Source organism: Perca fluviatilis, chromosome 8 (genome assembly GCF_010015445.1).
Source record: "Perca fluviatilis chromosome 8, GENO_Pfluv_1.0, whole genome shotgun sequence".
Classification (NCBI taxonomy): domain Eukaryota; kingdom Metazoa; phylum Chordata; class Actinopteri; order Perciformes; family Percidae; genus Perca; species Perca fluviatilis.
This window is the reverse complement of record NC_053119.1, coordinates 4,205,316-4,230,483: the sequence shown is the minus strand read 5'-3', so window position 1 is coordinate 4,230,483 and position 25,168 is coordinate 4,205,316. Positions and strand designations below refer to the sequence as shown.

The 25,168-nt window shown below is 40.3% G+C and overlaps 1 protein-coding gene across 3 annotated transcripts; it reads right to left on the bottom strand.

Moving 5' to 3' along the window:
• Positions 1-1,421: 1,421 nt before the first annotated feature.
• On the bottom strand, positions 1,422-23,583 carry LOC120564248 (adult enhancer factor 1-like). 3 transcript variants are annotated; one of them, XM_039809095.1, is made up of 3 exons: positions 23,113-23,580; positions 3,197-3,445; positions 1,422-2,639 (listed from the first exon to the last, which is right to left on the bottom strand). In XM_039809095.1, the coding sequence occupies exons 1-3, from the start codon at positions 23,303-23,305 to the stop codon at positions 1,843-1,845; spliced, it is 1,239 nt and encodes a 412-aa protein (XP_039665029.1). In that variant the 5' UTR covers positions 23,306-23,580; the 3' UTR covers positions 1,422-1,842. The 3 variants fall into 3 exon arrangements, with proteins under 3 accessions (XP_039665029.1, XP_039665030.1, XP_039665031.1); XM_039809096.1 differs by lacking the exon at positions 23,113-23,580 and adding an exon at positions 10,476-10,994; XM_039809097.1 differs by having other exon boundaries at positions 2,529-2,639; positions 3,243-3,445; positions 23,113-23,583.
• Between the last annotated feature and the right edge of the window lie 1,585 nt (positions 23,584-25,168).

Sequence of the window (25,168 nt, the reverse complement as noted above, 5' to 3'; positions counted from 1 at the left end):
TATTTTCCCTCTGGGCTCACCAAAACGGACGTAAAAGCATATTAACCATTCACTGACTGCACGTGATCGCTAGTAAACATATTACACTTACTCTGCTAGTCTATCGTTCAGGACAAGAGCCTGTAGCCTGGTGGTGGGGGAGGCGAGACAGCCTCCCCAAATTGTCTGCCCTTTCAAACTCATACCTGTGTGTACAGACCTCTTGGACACCGTCTGAGAGAGTTTTCTCCTGGGCAGGACATGCCATAAGTCAGGAGAGGTGTAGTATCTTGCCAGAGAAGGCAAATATGGTCACTTTTCTGCAAAAGAACGGCTAAAGCTTGAAGCTGGTTGGCATACCAACTCAACATTTATTTTGTTGTTACTTGTTAATAGTGTAACTGTTATTTGTTAAATTATTGTAGCTGTGTGTTAGGTGACTTATGTTTACTTATTACATATTTAAGTACTTTAAAACAATATATTGTTAAATTTAAATAATTTTCAAAAAAAAAAAAAAAAAACTCCACAAAAAGCCTTTCTTCATTTTTCAGTTTTTCCAAGAATCGGTTTAGGAATCGGAATCGTTTTAAAAGTACCGGTTCGGCATCGGAATCGTAAAAATCCAAACGGTACCCAACCCTAATTATGTGTGAGGTGTATTGTGTCTCTTTTCGGTGTTGTAGTTTGTAGACGGTCCCTAAGCACTTGTCTTACTGCCGTCTCACCGCCGGCTGCTTGGCTGAACCGGAAGTTGTTCTGTCCCTCCTCGGTGAAGGCCGTCTCAGAGCTCTTATTTTGTCCTTGAGGAGAGAGCATCGAGGAGGGATCACCGAGGAGATATACTGCACGAGAGCAGCCTTCCCGGAAGCCGTGCAGCTGAAGGAGTTGTTAACTCCACCCATAGAGCTGAGGTATTCATGTCACGCTTCAGAGGATAAGGACGTCTCATCCCTCTGAAACACATTTGCTTGTTGCCTCTCTCCTCCGATGATTTCCTCTTGTCTCTCCCGGGCTTCCTCGGTGGGAGGGACTAAGCAGAGGGGAGGAGTCAGGGATGCAATTTAAGGTCTTCGGGACGTACCCATTGAGTCCATCCTCAGCTGCTTCATCACCATCCGGTACGCTGCTGCCACCCCAAGGACAAGGGCAGAGTGCAGCATAAAATCCGCTCTGCTGATAAGGTGATTGGCTGCAATCTGCCATCTCTCCAGGAACTACTTTAAGAGAAAAGTAATATGGGATGACCATCTCCTCAACCTTCAGTTCACATAAAGTGATTTAGATAAACTGTTGGTTTGTTTGTTTCTATGACGTCACCTTGTTCAAAGATCTGATATTAACTTGGAGAATACAAAGTTATTATAACTGAAATGACAGACAAATGTAAATGTAACTAATTACTAACCAGCACTTTCTTTAGGGAAACAGATGTACAACAATTCAAGTTTAACTTTGATTTATTCAAATAAATGTATACAAAAAGTGAATTCCTAAGCAACACAGTGCTTAGTTACCAAAACTGTGGCAAATATTGAAGTACAACCTTCAACTGCAGTTGGCTGAGCTTTACAACTGTTTATCATCCTTGCCATCCAACAGAAATTGACCAGATTAGAAGCCTTCTGTGATCAAGCATCAACCCCAGCCCTCCTCCAATAGTAACAAGGTTGAATACTTTGCTTGAGTTTCCTAACTGCTGATACCATAGAGCTGTATCCTAGAAAACAAAATAAAGACAAATAAAAACAGAATTACAATGATCGTGTATTCATTTTAGCTGACAAAAAGCTTATTGTGAGGTCTGTAGCAGCCTTAAGTCTGACAGTTTATAGCTGATTAGTGTTGAACAAAGACTTGAACTCAGTACTTGACTAATTGTCTCAGCGAGCATCTCTCACCAACACACTTGTGACTTTTGACATGACTGAGCCGAGAGAATCTTCTATCACAAACTGAACAACTAAATCGTTTCTCCCCCATGTGGAGAATTAAGTGTTGTTTCAGATTTCCCTTTTGTGCAAAACTTTTACTACAAACTGAACAACTAAATGGTTTCTCCCCCATGTGGAGAATTAAGTGTTGTTTCAGATTTCCCTGTTGTGTGAATCTTCTACCACAAACTGAACAACTAAATGGTTTCTCCCCTGTGTGGATTCTCATGTGTTTAACCAAATCACTAGGCGAACAGAAATTTGCTTTACAAACTGAGCAGTTGGAAGATTTTTCTTCTGAATGAAGTCTCATGTGAGTCGTTAAGGACTTCTTCAGAAGGTATCTTTTACCACAAACTGAGCAACTAAATGTTTTCCCTCCTGTTTGGACTCCAGAGTGTTTCTGCAGATGTTTCTCCTCCCAGTCACCACTGTCATCAGTCTCAGGTCCAGAGGAGTCTGAAGTCTTGTCATGAGTAGCTGGTTGTAAAGGACTATCTGGACTATCATCATCTTCTTCACTCTTCACAGGGACAGAAGTGAACGGGAACTTGACATCAGCCTCCTCCAGCCGTTGAAGCTGCTCTCCCTCCTGACTGGTCCAGAGTTCCTCCTGTTCCTCTTTAATGTGTGGGGGGGGCTCTGGGTCCTCCTGGTCCAGACTGGAGCTCCACTCCTGCTGCTCAGGGGGAACCTCTGCTTTCACCACCAGCAGCTGCTGGACGTCTGAGGAGAAGAATCAAATACATGCACACGGAGAAAACCGTTAGAAAACTAGTTTCACATTGACAAGATCTTTTTACATAATCTGTAGTATGTTTTATATATTAATTATGTTTTATGTTCATTTCTGGGTTATGCATTTACCTAAGGGAAATTAAGTTTAACTTTTAGATAAATATTACTTTATTTGTCCAGAGGGAAATTTACATGCTGATGAACGGTAGCTATCGGATGTCTGCATTTACACACGTGAAACAAACCAGCTTTGGTCAGCGTATAGTTTTCCCATATATATTAACATTATACTGGGGGTTTCTATTACCAGAACAGAAGGGTGTAGATAAGTGTAGCACAGAATATATGAAAGTATAAAAGTTCTTGCAAATGTACAGCTTCTCACCTGTGTGAGTTCTCAATTGAACCAACAAGCCACTATTTTGTCTGAATTTTTTTCCATGATTTGCAAGAATATGACTTCTCACCTGTGTGGATTCTCAAGTCTTTCTTCAAAGCTGAATTATACTTAAACTCTTTCCCACATGTCACATAAAAATGCATACCTGTTTGAGTGTAACGGTGAATATCTGACATGTTAGTGTTGTTTACGTTGTTACTGTGATGAAAGGTATCAGTCTCCTGCTTCAGTACAAGCTGCTTCCTCTCCTGACTGGTGCACAGTTCCTCCTGTTCCTCTTTAATCTGTGGAGGCTCTGGGTCCTCTTGGTCCAGACTGGAGTTCCTCTCCTGAATACAGAGCTGCTGATCAGAGAGAACCTCCTCTTCCTTACAGACATGTTGCTGTGGGAGCTCTGGAGGGACAGACAACAAAAGAAATAGGATACCACTGTTATTGTAGAAAAGAACAGAACATTGGTTTCTTGAGAACAGTGGCCCTCATTTATGAAACGTGCGTACGACCTAAAACAGGCGTAGTAGGACGGACGTACGCCGATTCCTACGCAAAGCGAGGCATTTATCAATTAGAACGTGAGCGTAGGCTGCAAAAAAAATCTCACGTCTGGTCTGAACTCGTGTACGCAAGTTTTTGAGTCAGTGTGGACTTGCGGTGCAGCATATACTCAGTTTAACAGGAGAAGGAGAAGTCATCAGTTGATCACTTCTCAGCAATGGCAGATTTGGCTCTTTTAGAAGACCTCTATGCACCGGTACAACAGTGCACATGTACGCGCCACGGTGGAGCGCTCCATCGGATTGTTTAAGGGCAGATGGCTTGCATCAGCAGGGGGGACCCTACTATACACGGCAGATAAAGTCTGCAACATTGTTTTAGCCTGTGGGGTTCTGCACAACATCTCGCAGGAAAACTGGGTGCCATAAATGTAGTGATGGAGCCAGATGACCCGATGCCCAGAGAGCAGTGTCCAGCACAGCCCCAACTGGGGTCTATACCAAGGAGACAGGATATTATTCCTCGCTTTTTAAAGGTATAGTGTTATGTTTGGCAATGATATTCAATACAGGAAACATGACGATGCACAACATTTTTATTTATTCTTCAGGTTTTCATTTCTCGATCGTGAATGATTTATTTCTGCCATTGACCGAGTTATTTCGGCTTGTTTTTCCAGCTCCTCTTCTGTTAGGAGACAGGGTCGAGGTGGTGGTCCAGCACGGGGAGGCAGAGGACACGCACTCTCCCTCAGCTGTTGCCTCGTTCTGACTCATGAAAAAATACATGAGTAAAATAAAAGACACTGCATAAACTCCGCTACCGTGTGTTTATTTAAATATAGGTACATCTACATGAAGGCCTAAGAGATTGCAAGAGAAGCCTGTATATTAGGACTATAGAAAATGTGTCAAGGATGTATAAATTAAATAGGCTAAACTTCAGCTGGAGTCTGATTTACTACGGCAACACTGTTGACCGCATCAGTGATCTCTTTTCAACCCACATTCTTTCTACAGCCTTTAATAACAATTTTCAGGCTGCCAAAAAATACACACGTTAGTGCAAATTAACCTGCGATATCAAGGTTTCAATCTCCACCTCTGAAAAGTGCCGCTTCTCAGCCGGATTACGTCTCGCCATGTCGTAAATTGCAGGGGCGAGGCCTCAAAACCGAGAATATATTGGGGCATGATATTTAAATGACGATCGTTTCCAGACGCTGCATTTATCAAAGTACGACCATTCTTACGCTCTGATTGGTGTGATACGAACGTTTCATGAATCACATGTGAAGCCTGTCGTAAGATGATTTATGCGCTCATATCTGCGCTGGTTTGTACGTTAGGCTGATAAATGAGGGCCATAGACTGTAAAAATAATGTATGGAGGGGCTTAAAAGTGAAGCCAATGCTGAAACTCATTAAAGCTGCATTCTGTCTAATTTTCAGCAGGGAGCAACTCCACTGGCTCCAAAGATAAGTCTGATCTATAAGAGAAAATGATCCTACTTCTCACTTAATTTACAACCTTTTCATAATGAGTTTATGGTCTCAATTGCTAGTTTCAAGTATTCTTCAATACAGCAGCATGATGTTAATTTAGTAAATAATGGTCCTATATATTTAGAAATAGACGATAAAGCAGGGGATGATTTAGGGCCTGGCTACGCACCTGTCAATCAGGACAGAGGCTTAAGCTGTGTTTAGACTAGACGGCACAATGCAGCTTCATTTCACAGAGAAAGAAAGAGAAGGACGGGCTGTGCTTCGTTGTTTGGCAAACAGTCAGCTGCCACACAAACTCTTCGGCAGTTCAGTTCTTGCGTTTGTTTTTTACCCTCATAGCGTTTCAAAACTTTCTTGTGGCAGCGATAGAGGCAGTGATGTTTCCTGTTCTCACACTGCCTCAACGGACTGACAAGTCTGATCTCCGCTTAAATGATAGGCTACGCGTTTTTTTCTTTCAGTCTTCCCCCACAGCAAATGTGTCTCGTACTTAAAACAGTTTGGGAGACAGACCTTGGAGAGGTGATTCTGGATGATGTTTGGGAGGAGATTTTACGGAGAGTGCGTAAGTCTTCAATCTGTGCTGGACACAGCTTTATGCAATGTAGAATTCTCCATCGGGCTCACTACACTAAAGCTCGGCTTGCAAAAATATTTGATACAGTGTCTCCCGTATGCGAACGTTGCCAACAAGCCACAGCAAATTATTCACACATGTTCTGGAGCTGTTCTTCTCTGACTAGATTTTGGTCTGAGATCTTTAGTACTTTATCCAAGGTAATTGGAAGGGATGTGACTCCTAATGCCTTAACTGCTCTGTTTGGTGTATGGCCTTTCCAACTTACTCTTTCACCAGCTAACAGGGACTTAATAACATTCACAACTCTGCTGGCGAGGAGATTGATACTGCTGAAATGGAAATCCCCAGTCCCACCTACCCTTACAAACTGGGTTAGGGAGGTGCTTTATTTTCTTAAATTATAAAAAATAAGACTGACTTTGATTGGCAAGGCGGTCTCATTTGAGAAGTCCTGGAATCCCTTCCTATCTAATGTCAATAGCACAAGATGTTCGATCTCTGTGCACTAAGTACTGCCTGTGAGTGGGTTTTCTTTATTTTTATTTATCATTATTGCAGATTTATTTTTAATTAGTGCGTGTGTTAGTATACATGTGTATATATGTGTATGCATGTATATATATATTTATGATCTGTCAACTTAGATGTGTTCTTTTTTTTAAATCCTATTTCTCTATTAGTTTATTATCTATTTTTAGTATTATTTATTTTATCTATTCTTTTCTATTCTATTTACCTGTTTGTTTATTTATCCTTGTGCTCTCTTCCTCTATTAACCCATCATTTTTGTTTTTCTTTACTTTTCAACTGTATGTCCCCATCTGCTGGGGCTAGGTGCCGGTGGGAGGGGGATTGGGGGGTTGGTATCTGTCCTGTGATATGTTGAATTTACATCTGCAATTACTATTGTATGGAACAGTATTGTTTGCCTGTTTGTTTTATAACTGTAAAATCCAATAAAGAGATTGTTAAAAAAAAACAAAAAACTTTGACCCTCTCACTGGGTTTTCACATCATCAAAGTTAATTGGAACAGTGGCACTCATAAGTTTATGAACCCATCTTAAAGTTGACTAAAAAGAGGAATAAAAATGTAGTCTTTTAGAAATTTATCTTAATGCCTTAATTAAAAAAACGACACCAATTTTCTTTGTGAATGAATAATGTATTGTAAATAAATAAAATGTTCTTCCTTAAAATACAGGGGGCATAAGTAAGTACACCCCTATGTTAAATTCCCATAGAGGCAGGCAGACTTTTATTTTTTAAAGGCCAATTATTTCATGGATCCAGGATACTATGCATCCTGATAAAGTTCCCTTGGCCTTTGGAATTAAAATAGCCCCCCCCCACATCATCACATACCCTTCACCATACCTAGAGATTCAAAAGGTCAACATTAAGGTTCTTGCATGGTCCTTGAATGCCCCCTTGTGGACAAAAAAATCGATACCGAATCGAATCGTGACATTTTCTGAATCGTGCACCCCTATAATGAACATTATAACTCATATAACCGTGACAGTTGAGTGTTAGCTTTCAGCTGCAAAAGACGGTATGTTTCTAGCTCTTATTGCTATAAAATGATTAAAATATGAATAAAAGATGCTGGTTTTCCTCGTCTGCGATAGGCTCGGTCTCTCAGTGTTAAGCTCTATATTTGCTTAATAGGTTACTGCTGTACACATAATACATAAGTCAAATTCATATGCAAGCTATTTCTGTTCAGTGTTGTTAAATAGCTGTTTCATGTAAATGAAAAGTGGAGAATTGCATAATTATTATGACAATTAAAGCATGTTATTTCAGTTCACAGACCTTAATTCAGTTCATACAGAGTGTCTTGCATTGTGTGTGGGTGGTAGTTAATAAAGCACCAGAAAAGGGGTTGCTTATAATCTCATTGTACATGTGTATATAGTGACAAGTAATAGTAATAGGCAGTCTATTCTATTCTATCTTTTTCAAGCAAATTAAAGTATCTAATGAATCCCAGGATACATGTTTTGGTTATTTCACCGTCATGTGACCCAGATAATGTAATAACACAAGTACACAGCCTGTGAAGTAGTTTGCTATTAAGCCTAACACTGGACCGAAGCACTGTTATGTCACAGCACAGTTTGTTTAACATTACTAGAAAGTCCACGTGTTTTTGGGGTGAGGAGATGATATTTGACAGTTAGTCTCTAGTGGATATCAAGCCGACGACAGAAGTAGGGCTGGGTACCGAACGTCGATACTTTTATGGTATCGAAAAAAAATACTCCAATCCTATGAGTATCGAAAAATTCTTTATCTTTCAGTGCCAAATTTCGGTTCCAGAAGCGTCTGAGCGCGTAAGCGCAAGCTTATCTGTCCTCTCTGCATATTGACACAGAGCGGAGCTCCGACACACACACACACACACACACACACACACACACACACACACACACACACACACACACACACACACACACACACACACACACACACACACACACACACACACACACACACACACACACACACACACACACACACACACACACACACGGAGTAGGCTACTGCAGTAGTGCTGCAGTGTTTGCAGTTTCGTTGAAGTCACAGAGATTCACGGTTGGTTTTTAGTGTGGTTACAGTTTTTTAAAACTTCACCCAGACAGCGTTTGCTGCGGTATGATATTAATGGGGAGCCGAAAGCGGTCGCGGTGCTGTTGACGTTACCACAACGGTGGTTTCTCTGCCCTGATGACTGACTGACAGGCTGAGCTTGCAAGGCAAGTTTATTAATGTTACTCTGAGTGAGCAGTTTTACCAGAATTTTTTTATTTTGATAACTGTTTTGATTCACAATTAAGGTGGAAAATAAAAGCTTTGTGTTTAATGTATTTTTGTTGATATTGAAATGGATTTTAAAACATATGGTATCGAAAAAAGTAGCGTTAGGAATCGGTATGGAAACTGAGGTATCGAAATAGGCACCGGATCGAAAGATTCTGAACGGTACCCAGCCCTAGACAGAAGTGAGCTGAAAAAGACGAGGCAAAGTGTAAACAACGAACCAAAGAGTTATTATAACCAAAGATACTAAACCGTCTGTTATGACCTAGTCTCGCTTTGCCAGACCCTCCTCCACAGCGCGCTGCAGGAAGGTCTGGCTAGTCCACATAGCATTCGGGGATGGGAGGAAGACTTGCTCTGGTTTATGGGCTTTTCTTCAAACCAATCACAATTGTCTTGGGCGTTGCTAAGCGCCAGAGTAAAGCCGCAGTGCCTCTGTCAGGAAGGAACCTGTTTTGGTGGAACGTGTGGACGTTCAGAAGTAGTTTTAGTCGTGCAACAGAAAACTCAGATTGGACAGATAGTCTAGCTAGCTGTCTGGATTTACCCTGCAGAGATCTGAGGAGCAGTTAACCATAGTCCTCACAAATCCACCGGAGGTTAGAACGCCAACACAGAGACACAGGAAGGGGACGAATATCCGGCCTGAATGAGTGAAATCTGGCAGATTTTCCGGCGGCAATGGAGCAATCCCGTAAGTGGAACATCAAGGATATAGACTAATATTTAACCTTACTGCAGGTAAATGTCTACTATACGGTAACTCCTCTACTGTGTGACAGTAAGTGCCGTGGTTATGACCCAATCGTTAGCCTATTTTTACAAAAGCATCTGCTACGGAGCCATAACGTGAGGTACAAGGTAATGGAGCCTTTTATACATTGTCGTGTTTCTTTAGAAATAAACAACAGACAAATAGCGTCTTTAAACTCTTCAGATGTAAAGTTATTCGCTGTCAAAGTGGCGCCAAAATGAATGGGAGTCAATGGGATGCTAACGGGAGGTGATCGTTTTCATCAAAATGGCGCTCGCTTACCCCCTTGGTCACATAACAGTGATATAACCAAAAGATGTATCCTGGGATTCATTCAAAACTTCAAATCTGCTTGAAAATGTAATAAAAATAAAAATAAATAAAAAAAAATTATTTGACTGAAAGACAATTCTATTGCTAATCGCAATGATTGCTGAGACCATTGTACAGAAACATTTAGAATGGTTACAGCTCTAATTAAAGTGCAGTAACATAGTACAAAAAGTACACTAAAATACGTGCTACACGACCCTTAATTTCACACCCTCCGTATGTCCTGAGTTTAGGAGATTCCCTGATAGAGGGATGAGCTGAAACCAGAGAATGTTTGTCATAGCGGGCATATTTATACCTTTAATAACTTTACTACATTTCCCTTAATATACATAGGCCTACATACCTTTACTGAAGTAACATTTTAAACAGAAAATGTACTTCTAACAGTTTCATTTGTACATTTTCTTCAGTTATGGTTGTGAATACTTCCTCCTCCACTGGTTTCCCAGCAGATTAAATGCATAATAACAATGTAGAGTCTTTTATTAACTCCTACATTAGGCCAATACGGTGGGATCAGGGGAGAACTTGCTTGGACGCGTGTTCTGCGTGCCAATAATCAATGTCCACAATTTGTCTGCATTTCGGTGCTGTGACCCATTTATTTACAGTAACGGCATGCTTACCGTCGCACAAGCATACCGTCCATTTCATTTCATTTCATTTTTGGTTTAGTTCCATCCATTTTCCTTGTCAAACAACTTAAACACTGACAAGACTGACACGACAAACACGGTGAAAAGCTGTCTGCTTTCCCCGTTTTCCACACACCTGTGTACCTGTGGCTGATTACCTTTATGCCTTCCCAAAGGCAATGCTCCACCCAGTGCTCAAACATAAAACTGCACATTGACAGTAACCAACATGGTCGCTTTTTTAAGACAAAGTGGTGTAATGGCTCCAACAAACAATGAAGCTGTACCAACCTGCTTTGTGTAACCGGACTTCAGGGTTTAAAACTACAGCGTCCAGTAGTTTCTGTTGTCGGTGATTCTCTTTTGAACTGAACTCAAGTTTAGACATTTCTACTAAATCACAGAAACGTTTCCTCTAGAAAGGGTCCGTTAAAATCCGTTTTGTCACTCTGAAATGCGCTGTGTTGCTAGGTTACGTTCGGGTCCGTGTACTTCCAGCTAGCAAGCTAACTTCATTAGCTTCGCAGGACACCAGGAGATCATTCAGACGTTTTTAAATAAAGGCAACAGCACAGAGTCCATTCAGACAGGTCTATCTGGACATTGTGGGTCCATGAAGCATACAGTTTGGTCTCTATCCAATAGTCTCTCCTACTAGCGCTGTGTGGCCGAGTTCACACTCCGTCTGTTTCCAGCTAGCATGCTACGACAACAACAAAGCACCGATAACAAACCTCTTCATCCAGACTCCGCATTGCTCAAGTCAGTCACGGTAAGTACAACTGCTTCCGTTACCGCTTCTTCAAAATAAAAGTTCATATTCTTCTCATGGCTTTCCGGCAGACTAGATGCCTTGTGGGCAGGGCTTAATTTGTAAAGTGGGAGGTCCCGGAGCGCAGAGGGGGGGTGGATCCGGCTTCTCTGACTAAAAAAAACCTAAACAACGCTGTGTGTACATCAGGGCAATGTTTATTTTAATTTCAGAACATGCACTGCATCGGTGCAATTGTAAAAAAAAACAACAACAATGCAACAATCGTTTTCACAAGCAGCAATTATCGGACTATTAAATCAGCAGTAACGTTTTTTTGCTTGTTTGGGATCCAACTGGACAGCGTATTTTTTAAAGATAATTTTTTGTGGCTTTTCCCTTTATTATAGTGACAGTGGATAGACACGAAAGGGGGCGAGAGATGGGGGGGCCACAGGTCAGATTCGAGCCCAGGCCACTGCAGGACTCAGCCCCAAACGCTCTTACTGGGTGAGCTAGAGGTCACCCCCCCTGGCCCATGTATTTTAAAAAGTTAAACAAACTTTGTTGTCTTTTTGACATTTTTCCCCCGAGTGAAATGAGACTCTCAACCAGCACAAGCGCTTGTGTCACTTCAAGTGCAGCGCCGCGCTGTCGAAGTGCCTCCCCTCCCTCCGACCCTCTCCCCCCTCCTTCTTACCCTGAAAATTCACCTCAAAATGCATCGAAAATGCAAACACAAGATTTTTGTGGAACTTCAATGGGAAATAAAGACTAACAAGGAAGATAACAACATGGACTACTACACAAACAGTAATTTATTTTGTTCATTTAGTCGATATAAAATCCATGACCGCTTCCACTATCTCAAATTGCTGCTCAGACTTTCTGGGATTGATATCCGGGCTCTTCGCTGGCCATGGCAGAGCACTAACTTTCCTGTCTTGCAGGAAATTGTGCACAGAACGAGCGGTACGGCTGCTGGAGGGTGATTGTCACTACCCAAAGTGAGTCGAGTGCAGATGTGAGTCGCGCATGCTCAGATTTAAACTGTTTACGGCATAACGTGTCTTACTGAAATTTGTGAAATCTGTAAAATAATAAACGTTTCTCTTTACATACAATAACAGAAGATGGAAATCATTTCTAAAACGTTTTAGCTATCTATGATTGTTTGGTTGCTAACGCTAGCTCAAAACGCCATTTAAGTGACAGCCTTTGTTGTGTCTGATTGCTAACTTGTAGCTAGCAGTCATTTCAAAAACGTTGTAGCTATCTATGATTGTTTGATTGCTAACGTTAGCTCAAAACGCCATTCAAGTGACAGCCAATGTTGTTTGATTGCTAACTTGTAGCTAGCAGTCATTTCAAAAACGTTTTAGCTATCTATGATTGTTTGATTGCTAACGTTAGCTAAAAACGCCATTAGCATCTAGTAGGCTATTTGATTGCAAACGTTAGCTCAAAACGCCGTTAGCATCTAGCTAGTAGGCTACTTGATTGCCAACGTTAGCTCAAACCGCCGTTAGCATCTTGTAGGTTACTTGTCGCAAAGTGACGCATGCGCAACTCACATCTGCACTCTACTCACTTTGGGTAGTGGCAGTGATGTCAGGATGAGTCTACAGGAAGGGTACCACGAGGGAGGAGGATGTCTTCCCTGTAACGTTCTGCAACTTTTCATTTTGAGCCTTTGTTCAGGGACACATTTTTCCATTTCTGTTAGTCACATGTCTGTGAAACGTTCAGTTTAGTTCTTAGTTGTTGAATTTTTTTTTTCATACAAAGTTTTACGCATGTTAAATTGGCTAAAAATAAAAGCAGTTGAAAGTGAGAGAAATTTTCTTTTTTTGCTGACTATATATTAGTGGATTATTATTACTGATACCTTAACATGTAAGCAGCATTTTGACTTTAGCTTCATCCTTGAATCCTGTACTTCTGCTACACAAATCTGTATTTTCTTTCTTACTTTTCTCTATTTCTTTCCTTTTTTGTTGAAACATTTGATTATTTCTTTGGGCTGCAAACAAACACTTATTTAAATGAATAGTGCTGTATAGGGAACATAAAATACTATGACACGTTTACACAACTTAAAACCTAGGGGTGGGAAGAAAAAAAAATTTGGTTCTTAGATGCATCGCGATTCTCTCTAGAACGATTCGATGTTCGATTCTGATAAGTTAATAATCGATTTAATTTTTTTTTTTTTTAAATGTGTTGATTTTTATTTAAAAGTTACTGTCTCCAGACAAGTACAAATCAGAACACAGAGTGACTGAAAGAGGATTGGATAATGGACAACAACTTACAGTTTAGGCAAGAGTGCAGAAAAAAAACACACAAAAATGGCCAAAAGGAGAGAAAAAAGAAAAAGTTGTATATACGCATGATCTAATAAGACATACATAAAATAATTAGGCAAAACACATATAGGCCGTTCATCTATTTTATCACATCTGACACCTTCATGTTCTAAGAAGGGGACCACTAAGGTCTATATAAAAGATCTCATATACAGTATTAGAGGACCACTAAGGTCTATATAAAAGAGACTTCAGATACAGTATTAGGGGACCACTAAGGCCTATATAAAAGAGACTTCAGATACAGTATTAGGGGACCAGTAAGGCATTCAAAGAGCACCATGTCATGGGACCTTTAAACATGACTGAGCCTCTGACATGGAAGATTACTGTGTGAGAAGGTGACTTTCACAAGCATGTTTAAAGCTTAAGCATGGAATGACTACAAAATAAAAACCTCAGTAGACAAAACATTTCATTAAAACTTGTGTGTGACAAATATGTCCAAATCTAAGCTTTGTCTAGCTGCTTTGTCTGGGAAGCAAACTGAGTAGCCAACTCAGATTTATATGTATATTTTTAAAAATCACGCATGGAAAATTACATTAAAAAACTGTTGCATCGATAATCGGTTTAGAATTGAATCGGTGGCCTCTGAATCGGAATCAAATCAAGAGGTGCGAATCGATTCCCACCCCAATTAAAACCGTAACAGTTTAATCAATCAATAAATGGAATACCAAAAAATGCACAATGACTAGAAATCAAAATTGAGACAAAGAGTAACAGAATTACAATGATTGTGTTATTATTATTATTATTAAAAGGTTTATTTAGATAGGGACAGATACAACAAAAACTTAGGTAAGCTTCAACAGTCATCTGATGTATGTATCAGTGTTTTTAGCCAAAGCTAATTCTCAACACTCGTCCCTAGTAGGGCTTTTGGTTATAAATAAAAATACAGATTTACATTATTATTAAAAATACAATAAAGATGAAATTAAAAGAAATTAAATGAAAAAGGAAGGGAAGTATACAATGAGAGCACAGTGTAAAAACTAAATATGAGAGCAAGATATGTGTGAGAGAATCATAGAATAAAAAAATAAATAAAAGCACAGTCAAGAGTCAGGCAGTTTCTTATAATCCTAAAGCAGCCTAAGTTGGCCTTAACGGTTTTACAGATTTTCTTGATATGACTTTTGAAGTTCAACTGATAGTCTATAATTATTCCTAGATACTTAACATCAGGTACTTCAATAAGCTCCCCATTCATTTCTACATTCAAGAGCTGTGTTAGAGGTAGTTTTTTTTTATTTATTTTTTTTATGGAAAAGCAGACAGTTTGTTTTTTTAAGTGTTTAAAGTTAAACAAGATGAAGCCAGCAAAGATAATATTTTTTCTAAGTTGACATTTAGTTTGTCTGCCACAGAAGTACAGGTATTATCAGATGCATACACCACTGTGTCATCTGCATACATTTGTAGACCTATATCTGGATATACATCTGGCAAATCATTAATGTAAAGGCTGAAGAGTATGGGTCCCAAAACATTGCCCTGAGCGATCCCTGTTTCAATTTGGAGAACGGTGGATCTCACATTATTAATTATAACACACTGTTCATGGCCTTTTAAATATGATTCAAACCAGGACAATGACTGTTTGGATAAATTGAACTTGGCTAATTTTAAAATTAAGGTGTTATGATTTACTGCACCAACTACATTTCCCTTATCAAGTGATTGTTTGATATTTTCGGTTAATAAACAAATAGCGGATTCTGTTGAATGATTGTGCCTAAATCCAAATTGCAGAGAACTCCGATAATGGTTTGTAGCTTCTTTTGAGCTGAAAAAGCTTTGTTTAGAGTCTGTTTCTGCCTTAAATCTGACAGTTTTTTATCTGATCAGTGTTGAACCATGTCTTGCTTTCCGAACTTCACAATCCTGCCGGAGAAGAAGTTGTCTCAGTGAGCATCTCTGCAGCTTCATTTCTTTCTGCTGCTCTCACCAACACACTTGTGACTTTTGACATGACTGAGCTGAGAGAATCTTCTATCACAAACTGAACAACTAAATGGTTTCTCCCCCGTGTGGATTCTCATGTGTCTCGTCAAATTGCTTTTGCTACTGAAACTTGTTTTACAAACTGAGCAGTTAAAAATTTTCCCTTCTGAATGAAGTTTCATGTGGTTCGTTAAGGCCTTCTTAAGAGAGAATCCTTTACCACAAACTGAACAATTTATTGGTTTCTTCCTTGTGTGGACAGCCAAGTGTCGTTTCAGATTTTTACTTTGTGCAAATCTTTTATCACAAACTGAGCAACTGAATGATTTCTCCCCGGTGTGGGAAGCCAAGTGTCGATTAAGATAATGCTTTTGTGCAAATCTTTTATCACATACTGAACAACTAAATAATTTCTCCCCAGTGTGGGAAGCCAAGTGTCGTGTCAGATGTTGCTTTAGTGCAAATCTTCTATCACAAACTGAGCAACTAAATGATTTCTCCCCAGTGTGGACAGTTAAGTGTTGTCTCAGAGTACAAGGGTGTGCAAATCCTTTACCACAAAGTGAGCAGCAATGTGTTTTCCCTCCTTTCCCTCCTGTTTGGACTCCAGAGTTTTTCTGTTGAGGTTTCTTGTGGCCAAAGCTTCCAGCACATTCAGAGGAGCTAACTGATGTGTTTCCAGTATTACATTCCACATCACTTACAGCTACTTCATTGTTTTGCAGAGGGTTTAAACCTGACTGAGGTTCCCTAGTCTCCTCCCAGTCTGCACTGTCATCAGTGTGAGATTCAGAGGAGTTTGAAGTCTTGTTATGAGTAGCTGGTTGTAAAGGACTATCTGGATCTGAGTTCCTGGCTGGTTCTGGTCCTCCACAGTCCTCTCTTTCTCCTTTTTTCCTCTCCATCACCTTCTTTTCCCCCCCCCCCCTTTTCCCCTCCCCTTTTTTTTTTTTTTAAAAAGACTGAGTTCATCAGCGTCATCATCTTTATCCTCATTGGTTATATGGTTTAACTTAAACTTTTTTTTTTTTTTTTTTTGATATCAGCCTCCTCCAGCCCTTGAAGCTGCTCTCCCTCCTGACTGGTCCAGAGTTCCTCCTGTTCCTCTTTAATGTGTGGGGGCTCTGGGTCCTTCTGGTCCAGACTGGGGCTCCACTCCTGCTGCTCAGGGGGAACCTCTGCTTTCACCACCGACAGCTGCTGGACATCTGAGGAGAATAAGGAAACAGATGCACAGGTTTTATGTTTTTTTGTTCATAACTGTGCTATGCATTTTACCTAACCCCTAACCCCATAGTACAGACAATTGTAGACATTAAGTCAAATCTAAGGTTTTTAAAGACCTTTTTAAGACACCACAAATATAGTTTAAGACCCCAAAATGTTGGAAAAAATATTGAGTCATCAGTTAGATTATTAACTAACTTAATAGCGTATTAATATCCTTTTAGTCCTTGTGCATCCTCAAAATCAAAAAGTATTCAAGTAGCTTCAAAAAGGTAATCTGATTGGTCAACTGGACTAGAACGTTCTCAAATCAACATGACAGCACACCCAGAGCCATTTGAGCAAACCTGGCTTATCACTTAAAATATCACTCCGCCATTTTGTTATTACATTTTTAATAAAATCATTTCAATTCCCCCCCTTTTTTGTTCTGATCTGAAAATTTATCAGATTTCTGACTCATAACCCGTGATCCTATCCAACTGTGAGTTTTGTGATCTGCTGCACCCCTATACAAAACCATTCCAAATAATCAAAGTGATGTAAGGCAAAACAGGTTATTGAACTCATGCCAATTCCTGATGATTCATAACATATAAAAGGAATGAAGTAATGCACAAATCATGAATTAATTCATGCATTAATTCATAATTAATGTACCCTTCCCATAAAGTGTTACCATAACTTTAGTTCAAGCCTGTGGCAGCAGTTCCAAATAATTTGTTTAGTGCCATGCAATGAAAAATACCTTTTCACAAGTTCAGTGGATGCATTTTCCAAAAGAATGCTTTAATTCTGAAAATTAAAGTTGGTCCTACACGAAACTCACGCAATGTCTTTTAATATTATTTCTTAGATATGTAGGCTACATACCAAGAAAATTCATGAATATTAACTGAGATATATTGTGTTGAGAGCAGTAGGCCTACGTGTGCTGTCGGCAAAATTGTGTCTAATCTGTCTGTGTCTATGTCTGACCTGGCCTGGCACATGTTCACGTTAAAAAGCGTGTGCGTGCACGAGTACTACGGTCACGCGCAAAGTGTCCCGGTTTTAGTTCCGGGAAATCTGGTCACCCTATTCTGGCATCATGCGCCCTTGGACACCCCCACTCCTCCCCCTCGGAAGCCCAGAAGAGAGATGTTTTAAGTCTGTTTTTAATGTCAGTAATTGAGTCACAGTGTCTGATGTAATCTGGAAGTGAATTCCACATATTGGGGCTGGTGTAGCTGAAAGCCCTCTCTCCCCCAGGGTGCTGAGGTTCACACTAGGGACATGCAGTAGGCCTGTTGAGGAGGATCTCAGTGAGCGGGCAGGGGTGTAAACTTCCAGGAGGTCAGTGAGGTAGGTGGGGGTATAATTGTGTAGGGCATTGTATGCCAGGAACAGGGGCCTCATGTATAAAAGACCAGAACGCACAGAAATATTCACATGTATAAAACCGGGCGTACGCCAGGTCCTGCGCACATTTCCTTTATACATCACAATCAACGTGAAATTGAGCGCACATGAACGAGTGACTGACCCCGCCTTGCCTCCTCCCATAAATGAATATGGAAATTATTATAAATGTGCCTCCGACACCATTCTTTGTCCAATCACAACGGGTTATCCCGCTGCAGACGAGAAAAAAAAACTTCACCGACTGAGGTGGAGGCAAGAAAAAAAAAAATTCTGTTTGGAGGTTTGTCATCTTGGATAAGCAATAAAAGAAAATGCCCAGAGTGGCAAATGGTGACCGGGTGGTGAATGCACCAAAACCATGGCAGAAATAAAAAAAAAATATCTCTAATGTCGAAGTGGAAATGAAGAGAATAATGGCAGCGCCACACCAGTTACAGAAAAACCTGCATCTCAGTATCAGTCCAAATTATGCACAATAAGCAGTTTGAACCCACTGATGTAATGCCATTTATTTTATTTATTAAGTGTTAGTAGGCTGAGTGAAACTGAGACCAGCGCGAGGGAGATCGGACTCAGAGGAGGAGAGGTTAGTGAGGCCAGCGTCTCCACGGCAGGTGACAGCGCACCCTAGCACCACCAAAGAGTACAGCTGCTAGATCTAGCTAACGGTAGCAAGCAGATTGCAGTAGCTTTGTACAGGAGAGATTTATTTTGGGACTGTAAAACTGAAAACAGGAATTTTATATTGTATTAAAACACTCTCAGGAATGTCTATACTGTGCACTGCACAGTGTTTTTTTTTTTGCACTACAACTTTTGAATTTTTTGAACAAGAGAGTTATGTTGGTACTGTAAAAGAGTAAACAGGCTGGCCTTTCATTTTGTATAACAGTAAAATAATTGTATTTATTTTATTTTGTGTAAAGCAGAAGAATTTTTGCTGTGCAAAACTGTTGTGTAATAAAGTATATTATTAAGATTTTTTTGGTATTTATTTGAGATACATTATGGTTTTTATTAATCGAGCAACAGAAAAATAATCGTCCAATTAGTCGTTAGATTAGTCGACTAATCGATAAAATAAACGCCTGATTAATCGTTTAATAAATAATCCTTTACCCCCAGCCCTACCGCTGTGCCACGCATGGATGAAATTATGAAATTATGAAATAGAAAATACAGTAACAGAAATATGTGCCGAATTAAGACCAGTGTTTGGTGGACCGGGTACACCTTGTTCACTTAACAGCCTACAAATCATCCACGGGATCAACTACGCATCACATGAGTTTGCCCACCCGACACAGCGTTTGTTCCTGGAGATGGATCCGTGCATCCCGCCTCCGGTGCGCTAGTACCCGAACCCGGTACTTTTACCGGTACCGACCGAATCACGTCAGCGTATTGGTTCACGTAAAATCAAACGGTGCCAAATTTCGGTACCTGAGAGTAAGCGCAAGCTTACCTGCATGTTGACAGAGAGCAGAGGTCCGGCCACACACACACACACACACACGCCACACACACACACACACACACACACACACACACACACACACACACACACACACACACACACACACACACACACACACACACACACACACACACACACACACACACACACACACACACACACGGAGTAAACTACGTCAGCTCCACAGTTTTGTTGAAGTCACGCTGAGTCACAGCGATGCCGATAAAGTGGTTTCAAGTGTGGTTACAGTTTTTAAAAACTTCACGCAGACTGTAATGGGAAAAATTACATTTAAGCATAATTCCTTATATTTTTAGGTTTTATTTGTACTTTAATTCTCTCACAAATGCTGAAAGAGTCTATCTCATTTCCCACATGTAGATTTTGATTCTAACTTTGTGAGACGTCCAGTCTGGAACATAATGTGAGCACTGTCTGTCTGAACAGATAGGGGCTACAAGGTCACCCTAAAACTAGCTCTAGTTTTCCCATGCCAGTTAAGATGTAACTGGGGGGGGGTGAAAGTCGTACAGGGAGGAGGAGGTGAAATGGCTCCGAGATGTCTCTTGTGTTTTTCCTGATTGTCTTCATGTGTATCAGATTGCCTGTAAGAATTGTAGCGTCATAATAATCCAAGTGCGTGTGTGCTGTCACTCTGAAGATGTATATAAGCCTGGTGTTCTGATCACTCATTTGAGGGACTGACTCCACACTGGGCTGCGGCCTTTTGTGAAATCATGTTGCTCCTATTTGCAAATATATATTTTTAATAAAATACAAAAACCCAACTTGGTTTTAGTCTCCAACTGTCTATTTGTTTCACTTTACTAAACTCTGAAAACTCTTCCCCTGCTGCAACAGGAAACTTCCATTACAAGACAGCGTTTGCTGCGATAGGATATTAACGGCGAGGCGAAAGCGGTCGCGGCGCTGTTGACGTTACACTTCCTCTGACGCGAGCAGGCACAACGGTGGTTTCTGTGCCCTGGTGACTGACTGACAGGCTGAGGTTGTAAGGCAAAGCAACTTTACTTCTACAGCAGCTTTCAGCAACAAGGCAACTCAAAGTGCTTTACATGAAACATTAAAGAGCAATTAAAAATGGTCATGATGAAAATAAAACAGGCTAAAATAGAATAATATACAAATACAACAATAAAAGTAGAATAATTATTCAATTTAATAGGTTGTAGGGACGGGTTTGGGAGGAGAGAGGGAGGGGTTTTATTTTTGTTTGTGTTTAATTTCTGTCAGTGTAAAATATTCTAAATAAATAACATAATGTTTTAAGTAAATAGGTTTGGAATTATTTCTACAACTCAAATATTTTTTTTTGTAATTACAGAGCGAGAGTACCGAAAAAAGTACCGTTGGGTACCGGAACCGAATTCCAGGTACCGGTATCGGTAGTGGTATTGGTTCAGATGCGAAAGGTACCCAACCCTACTGTGCTGTACGAGCCTCAACAACTACAGACTCACAGACACTATTGCATTTTCCGTGCCAATCTTTTTGTTGCACAGTGAGTAGGGCTGAGCGATATAGAGAAAATCAAATATCATGATATTTTTGACTAAATACCTCGATATCGCAACGATATTGTGGTGTTGACTATTGGTGCTTTCACAAAATATTTACACAATGAGATTTTTGATAATCATCAGTAATGTGGATTTAATGACTAAGTGGGTAAAGGCAAATAATCGAACAGTTACAACAGTCTGGTAAGTTCAGAAAATGACATCACTTTACTGTAATGCAGCCTTTAAAACCAGGAGAAGACCACATTTATGCCATATTACGATAGCCAAAATCTAAGACGATATCTAGTCTCATATCACGATAGATATATCGATTTTTCTCTAACAGTGAATACGACATTTCATCTATGGGAAATACAGAGGATGACTGAAAGTATGTTCTAAGTGGATTTATCATACATTTCCTGTCCTCATGTTTAACGGAGGTTAAGTAGCCTGCGAATTAAACAGTTAATAGTGTGAAAGATGTAAAAACATTATCCACATAAACTTTTATGGAGTATCAGCGCATATAATTATGTTTTTTTCATAGACAACGTCACAGACATATGCCAGTAAGTGAAGTGGAAATTTTATTTTGTAACATTGGCTGGCTCTATACACGATGTTATTGGCCTGACCAAAATTTGTTTTTTCCAGCTCGCAAGCCAAATGGAGAGTGCCTAGACTGACCCTGGCTGCAGAATAAATTTGCTGCCACTAGGGTGCGTCTAGATTTCTAGGCTAGAGTTTTGGCACTTTCCACTTAGAATTCGCCACGTTACAGAGCCAGACAAGACTTTGTGGAAGGCCCACACATTCTCACGACTGCTCAACAGTTTGCATCACAAAAGTGTCCGTTAAAACCAGTGTAGCAAGCTTTTCGTGCGTACGCAACGTTTATACATGAGGCCCCAGGACTTTGAAACGTATTCTGTAGGCAACTAGAAGCCAGTGCAGTTGCATAATCAATGGTGTTACATGGCTAGTGGATTTGGAGCATGTTATAATCTTCGCTGCAGAATTCTGAATGAACTAGAGCCAGTGGAGTAGCTTATTAGGGATTCCAGACAAGATGGAATTGCAGTGGTCAAGGCGGGATGTCACATACGCATTGACAAGGCCTTCTGCACTCTGCTGGGTGAGCGCTGGGCGAAGCTGTGTAATGCTCCTTAGATGGAAAAAGGCACTTTGAGAAATACTGTTTATGTGCGCACTAAATGAGTAGTATATTGTCCAGTATGACACCAAGGCTCTTGAACTGGTTGGAGCAAGTGATGGTGAAATAACTGGTTCTTTCACCTTGCTCCTCAATTCCCATAGATAAATACCCCTCCTACCAAGCTCCACCCCACTCCTTCCTCCCATCTTTCCTTCTCTCCCTCCCTTCTGGTGAGCCTCACCTAATCCAACATACTCAAAGCTTCATACCCACTCCCTCTCATATCTATAACACAGTACCATGACTCACAACATTTCATAATATAATCACAAAAACACTCATCATACGCACACTTACACACACGGACGCGCCTATTCATGCACACACACACACACACACGGACGCGCCTATTCATGCACACACACACACCGACGCGCCTATTCATGCACACACACACACCGACGCGCCTATTCATGCACACACCTCCTCCCCCATCCCCGTTGTAAACTTAGTCACATACTGTCTTTATATGTTTTATGTTCTTTGTGTTCACAAGCTATATTTATGTATGTCAAATAGTCTTTGTATACTGTATGTTACATGTCTCTTACACTCATTTGGGTTATGTAAGGTTTGTGGGTTTTTGTAATTATTTGTATAATAACACCTATGGCAAAACTTAATAAATAATGTATTTTCGCAGAGGCCAACAATAGCCATGTTAGCTCTAATACTTCAGGTACATCCGCAAGGATATGTGAAATTAGTAAACGGTTTGTCACTGACTGTTGCCTAACGTTACCACTTCCTCCTGCTGTTAAATGGTACACAAGCCGGCACAGACCTGTCGGTGTTGGGAGCGGTCAGTGCCGCCGGGGGATCGATTTATGCCGCTGTGCCACCTTTTCTATCTCGGCGCTATTGAATGATTGAGGGGACAGATGCCCTGAAAGTTGGCCCATATATGGGCCAACTTTCAGGGCATCTGTCCCCCCAATATATAATATGGGTCTGATGTCAGTATAACCAGAGTGTGAACAGAGAGAAGAAGTAAAGGTAACAAACCTGCTCTGTGTAACCGAAGCTGAGGGTTGAAAACAGCGTCCAGTAGTTTCTGTTGTCGCTCGTTCTTCTCTTTTGAACGACAAAGTTCCTCCTCGTACTCTACTATCGTTCTTTCAAACAGCCCAAATATCTCTTCAGCAGCCGCAGTTAGTCGCTGCTCCACCAACGCTCTCAGCATTTGGACTTTAGTCATTTTCACACAACGACAGAAACTTTTCCTCCGTCAAAAACACCGTTTGCTCTCCTTCAAACTGTGTTACTGACCAGCTAACGTCAATAGTTGTGTAGCTACCGGGAGATGAGTCAGAGGTAAAACATTCAGAGCAAAGGTGAGCAGCACAAAGTCCGTTCAGGTTCAGCAGGTTTATCCGGAACACAACCAAGGCTCGTTTGAGATGAACTGCCCCACCTGTAAGGTGGACGAGAGCTGCCGGTGGGCGGTGACAAAAGTCCGCTGTCAGGTCGGGCAGTTTCCAGCAGCCTTCAGGATGAACAGGAAGTGACAGAAACGCTGTGGTCCGATTGCGATTTAATAAAAATGTTATCAGACCCATATATCCGCTCCTACACTACTCCGGTTGTTTTTATTATGACAGAGTAGCTGTCTAAATGCTCCACATGCGATCTGGTGCTGATTTTAATTAACAGCACACTGTATATGATCTGTAATCTGAACAGACTTAGTCTATCTGACTTCTAAACGTCACTATCAGCCACAAAACGTGTTATGTACAGAATAAGCCTTTAAATCAGACAAGGCTAAAATTCCTCCATTTCAAAATCAATAAAAAAAGTTATATAAAACGTCATCATGTTGAGTCAGCTGAGAAGCCGGCATTTCCCAGCATGCCCTGGTTCCGCCTGGGTCTTTTTTTTTTTTTTTTATTGACAAAAAACACCAACATACAAAACTCTCATTGGGGAAAAGGATATACATGCATATATACAATGCAAATGGTGTAAATGTACAAGAAAAAATTACCTGAGCAAAATAAACAACAAAGAACAAAACAAAAAGGGGGAGCTGCTTAAAATACACAAGTCAAAAGCAAAAAGGCTAGAGAAAGTAAAATTAACATTTAGAGCGGCACACAAGGAGAGACCAATCAAAACAGTAGTTTCCTAGATATGTCACTACACATTTTCCTTACAGTCTTAGTAGATTTGATCTTTTTCAGTGAGGAAAAAAACTGTTTAAAGTAATTTATAAACCAAACAAAGGAAGGCTTAGAACATCTCCACTTACTACAATGAATATTTACCCATTAGAATAATCATATTGACTGAGTCTGATACTGATGAATCTATATTATCCATATAAAAGAGGATGTGCGGCAAGGTGAGAGTAAGGATATTATCCATCTTAAGTGACAGCCAATTATGTATCTCAGACAGGAAGCAGGGCAAAAAATGAACATGTGTTCCAGAGTCTCATCAGCCACCTCACAAAAAACACAAGGGTCTACATCAAATTTGAATCTTCTTCTAAGAAAGTCAGAGACCCGATATATCTTATAGATCAGGGGTCTTCAACGTTTTTTAAGCCAGGGAGCCCTCAACTTAAAAAGAGATGGAGCAGGACCCCCATACTATATATAATGTATAAAATTAAGTTGCATATTAAACTGGGCCTACAACAACGTTGGGCAGTCTAAAGCCTTTATACATACTTTTTTAGTGCATAGAATACTAAGCTATTAAAATAATAATTATAAATAATGTTTTAATGTAAAACATACATGTGGCACAGTGAATCCTTAGGATGAACTGTATCTGTGGATCTTAGTTACTACCTTACCTGGGCCAGAAAGCCTATCCTCAGTGGGGGGTTTTCACAAACTGTGAAGCTGATTTATCTATGCTGGATTCATATTAAGATATTTTAATTTTGTTGGAAACTTTCAAAAAATTAACAATAATTTGGCGGCCCCCCCTGCAGTAACTCTGAGGACCCCCTAGGGGTCCCGGACCCCCTGTTGAAGATCTCTGTTATAGATTATTTTAAAGTGAGTCTCTTTGACTTTTGGGGAAATGGGCCATTTAATGAATTTGAAAT

Coding starts and splice junctions, on each gene's coding strand:
- LOC120564248 (XM_039809095.1), bottom strand. CDS start 23,305: ATGACTAAAGTCCAAATGCTGAGAGCGTTGGTGGAGCAGCGACTAACT. Junction 3,446..23,112: donor GCTTCGGTTACACAGAGCAG/GTTTGTTACCTT, acceptor CTGTCCCTCCAG/AGCTCCCACAGCAACATGTC. Junction 2,640..3,196: donor TCACCGTTACACTCAAACAG/GTATGCATTTTT, acceptor TCTTCTCCTCAG/ACGTCCAGCAGCTGCTGGTG.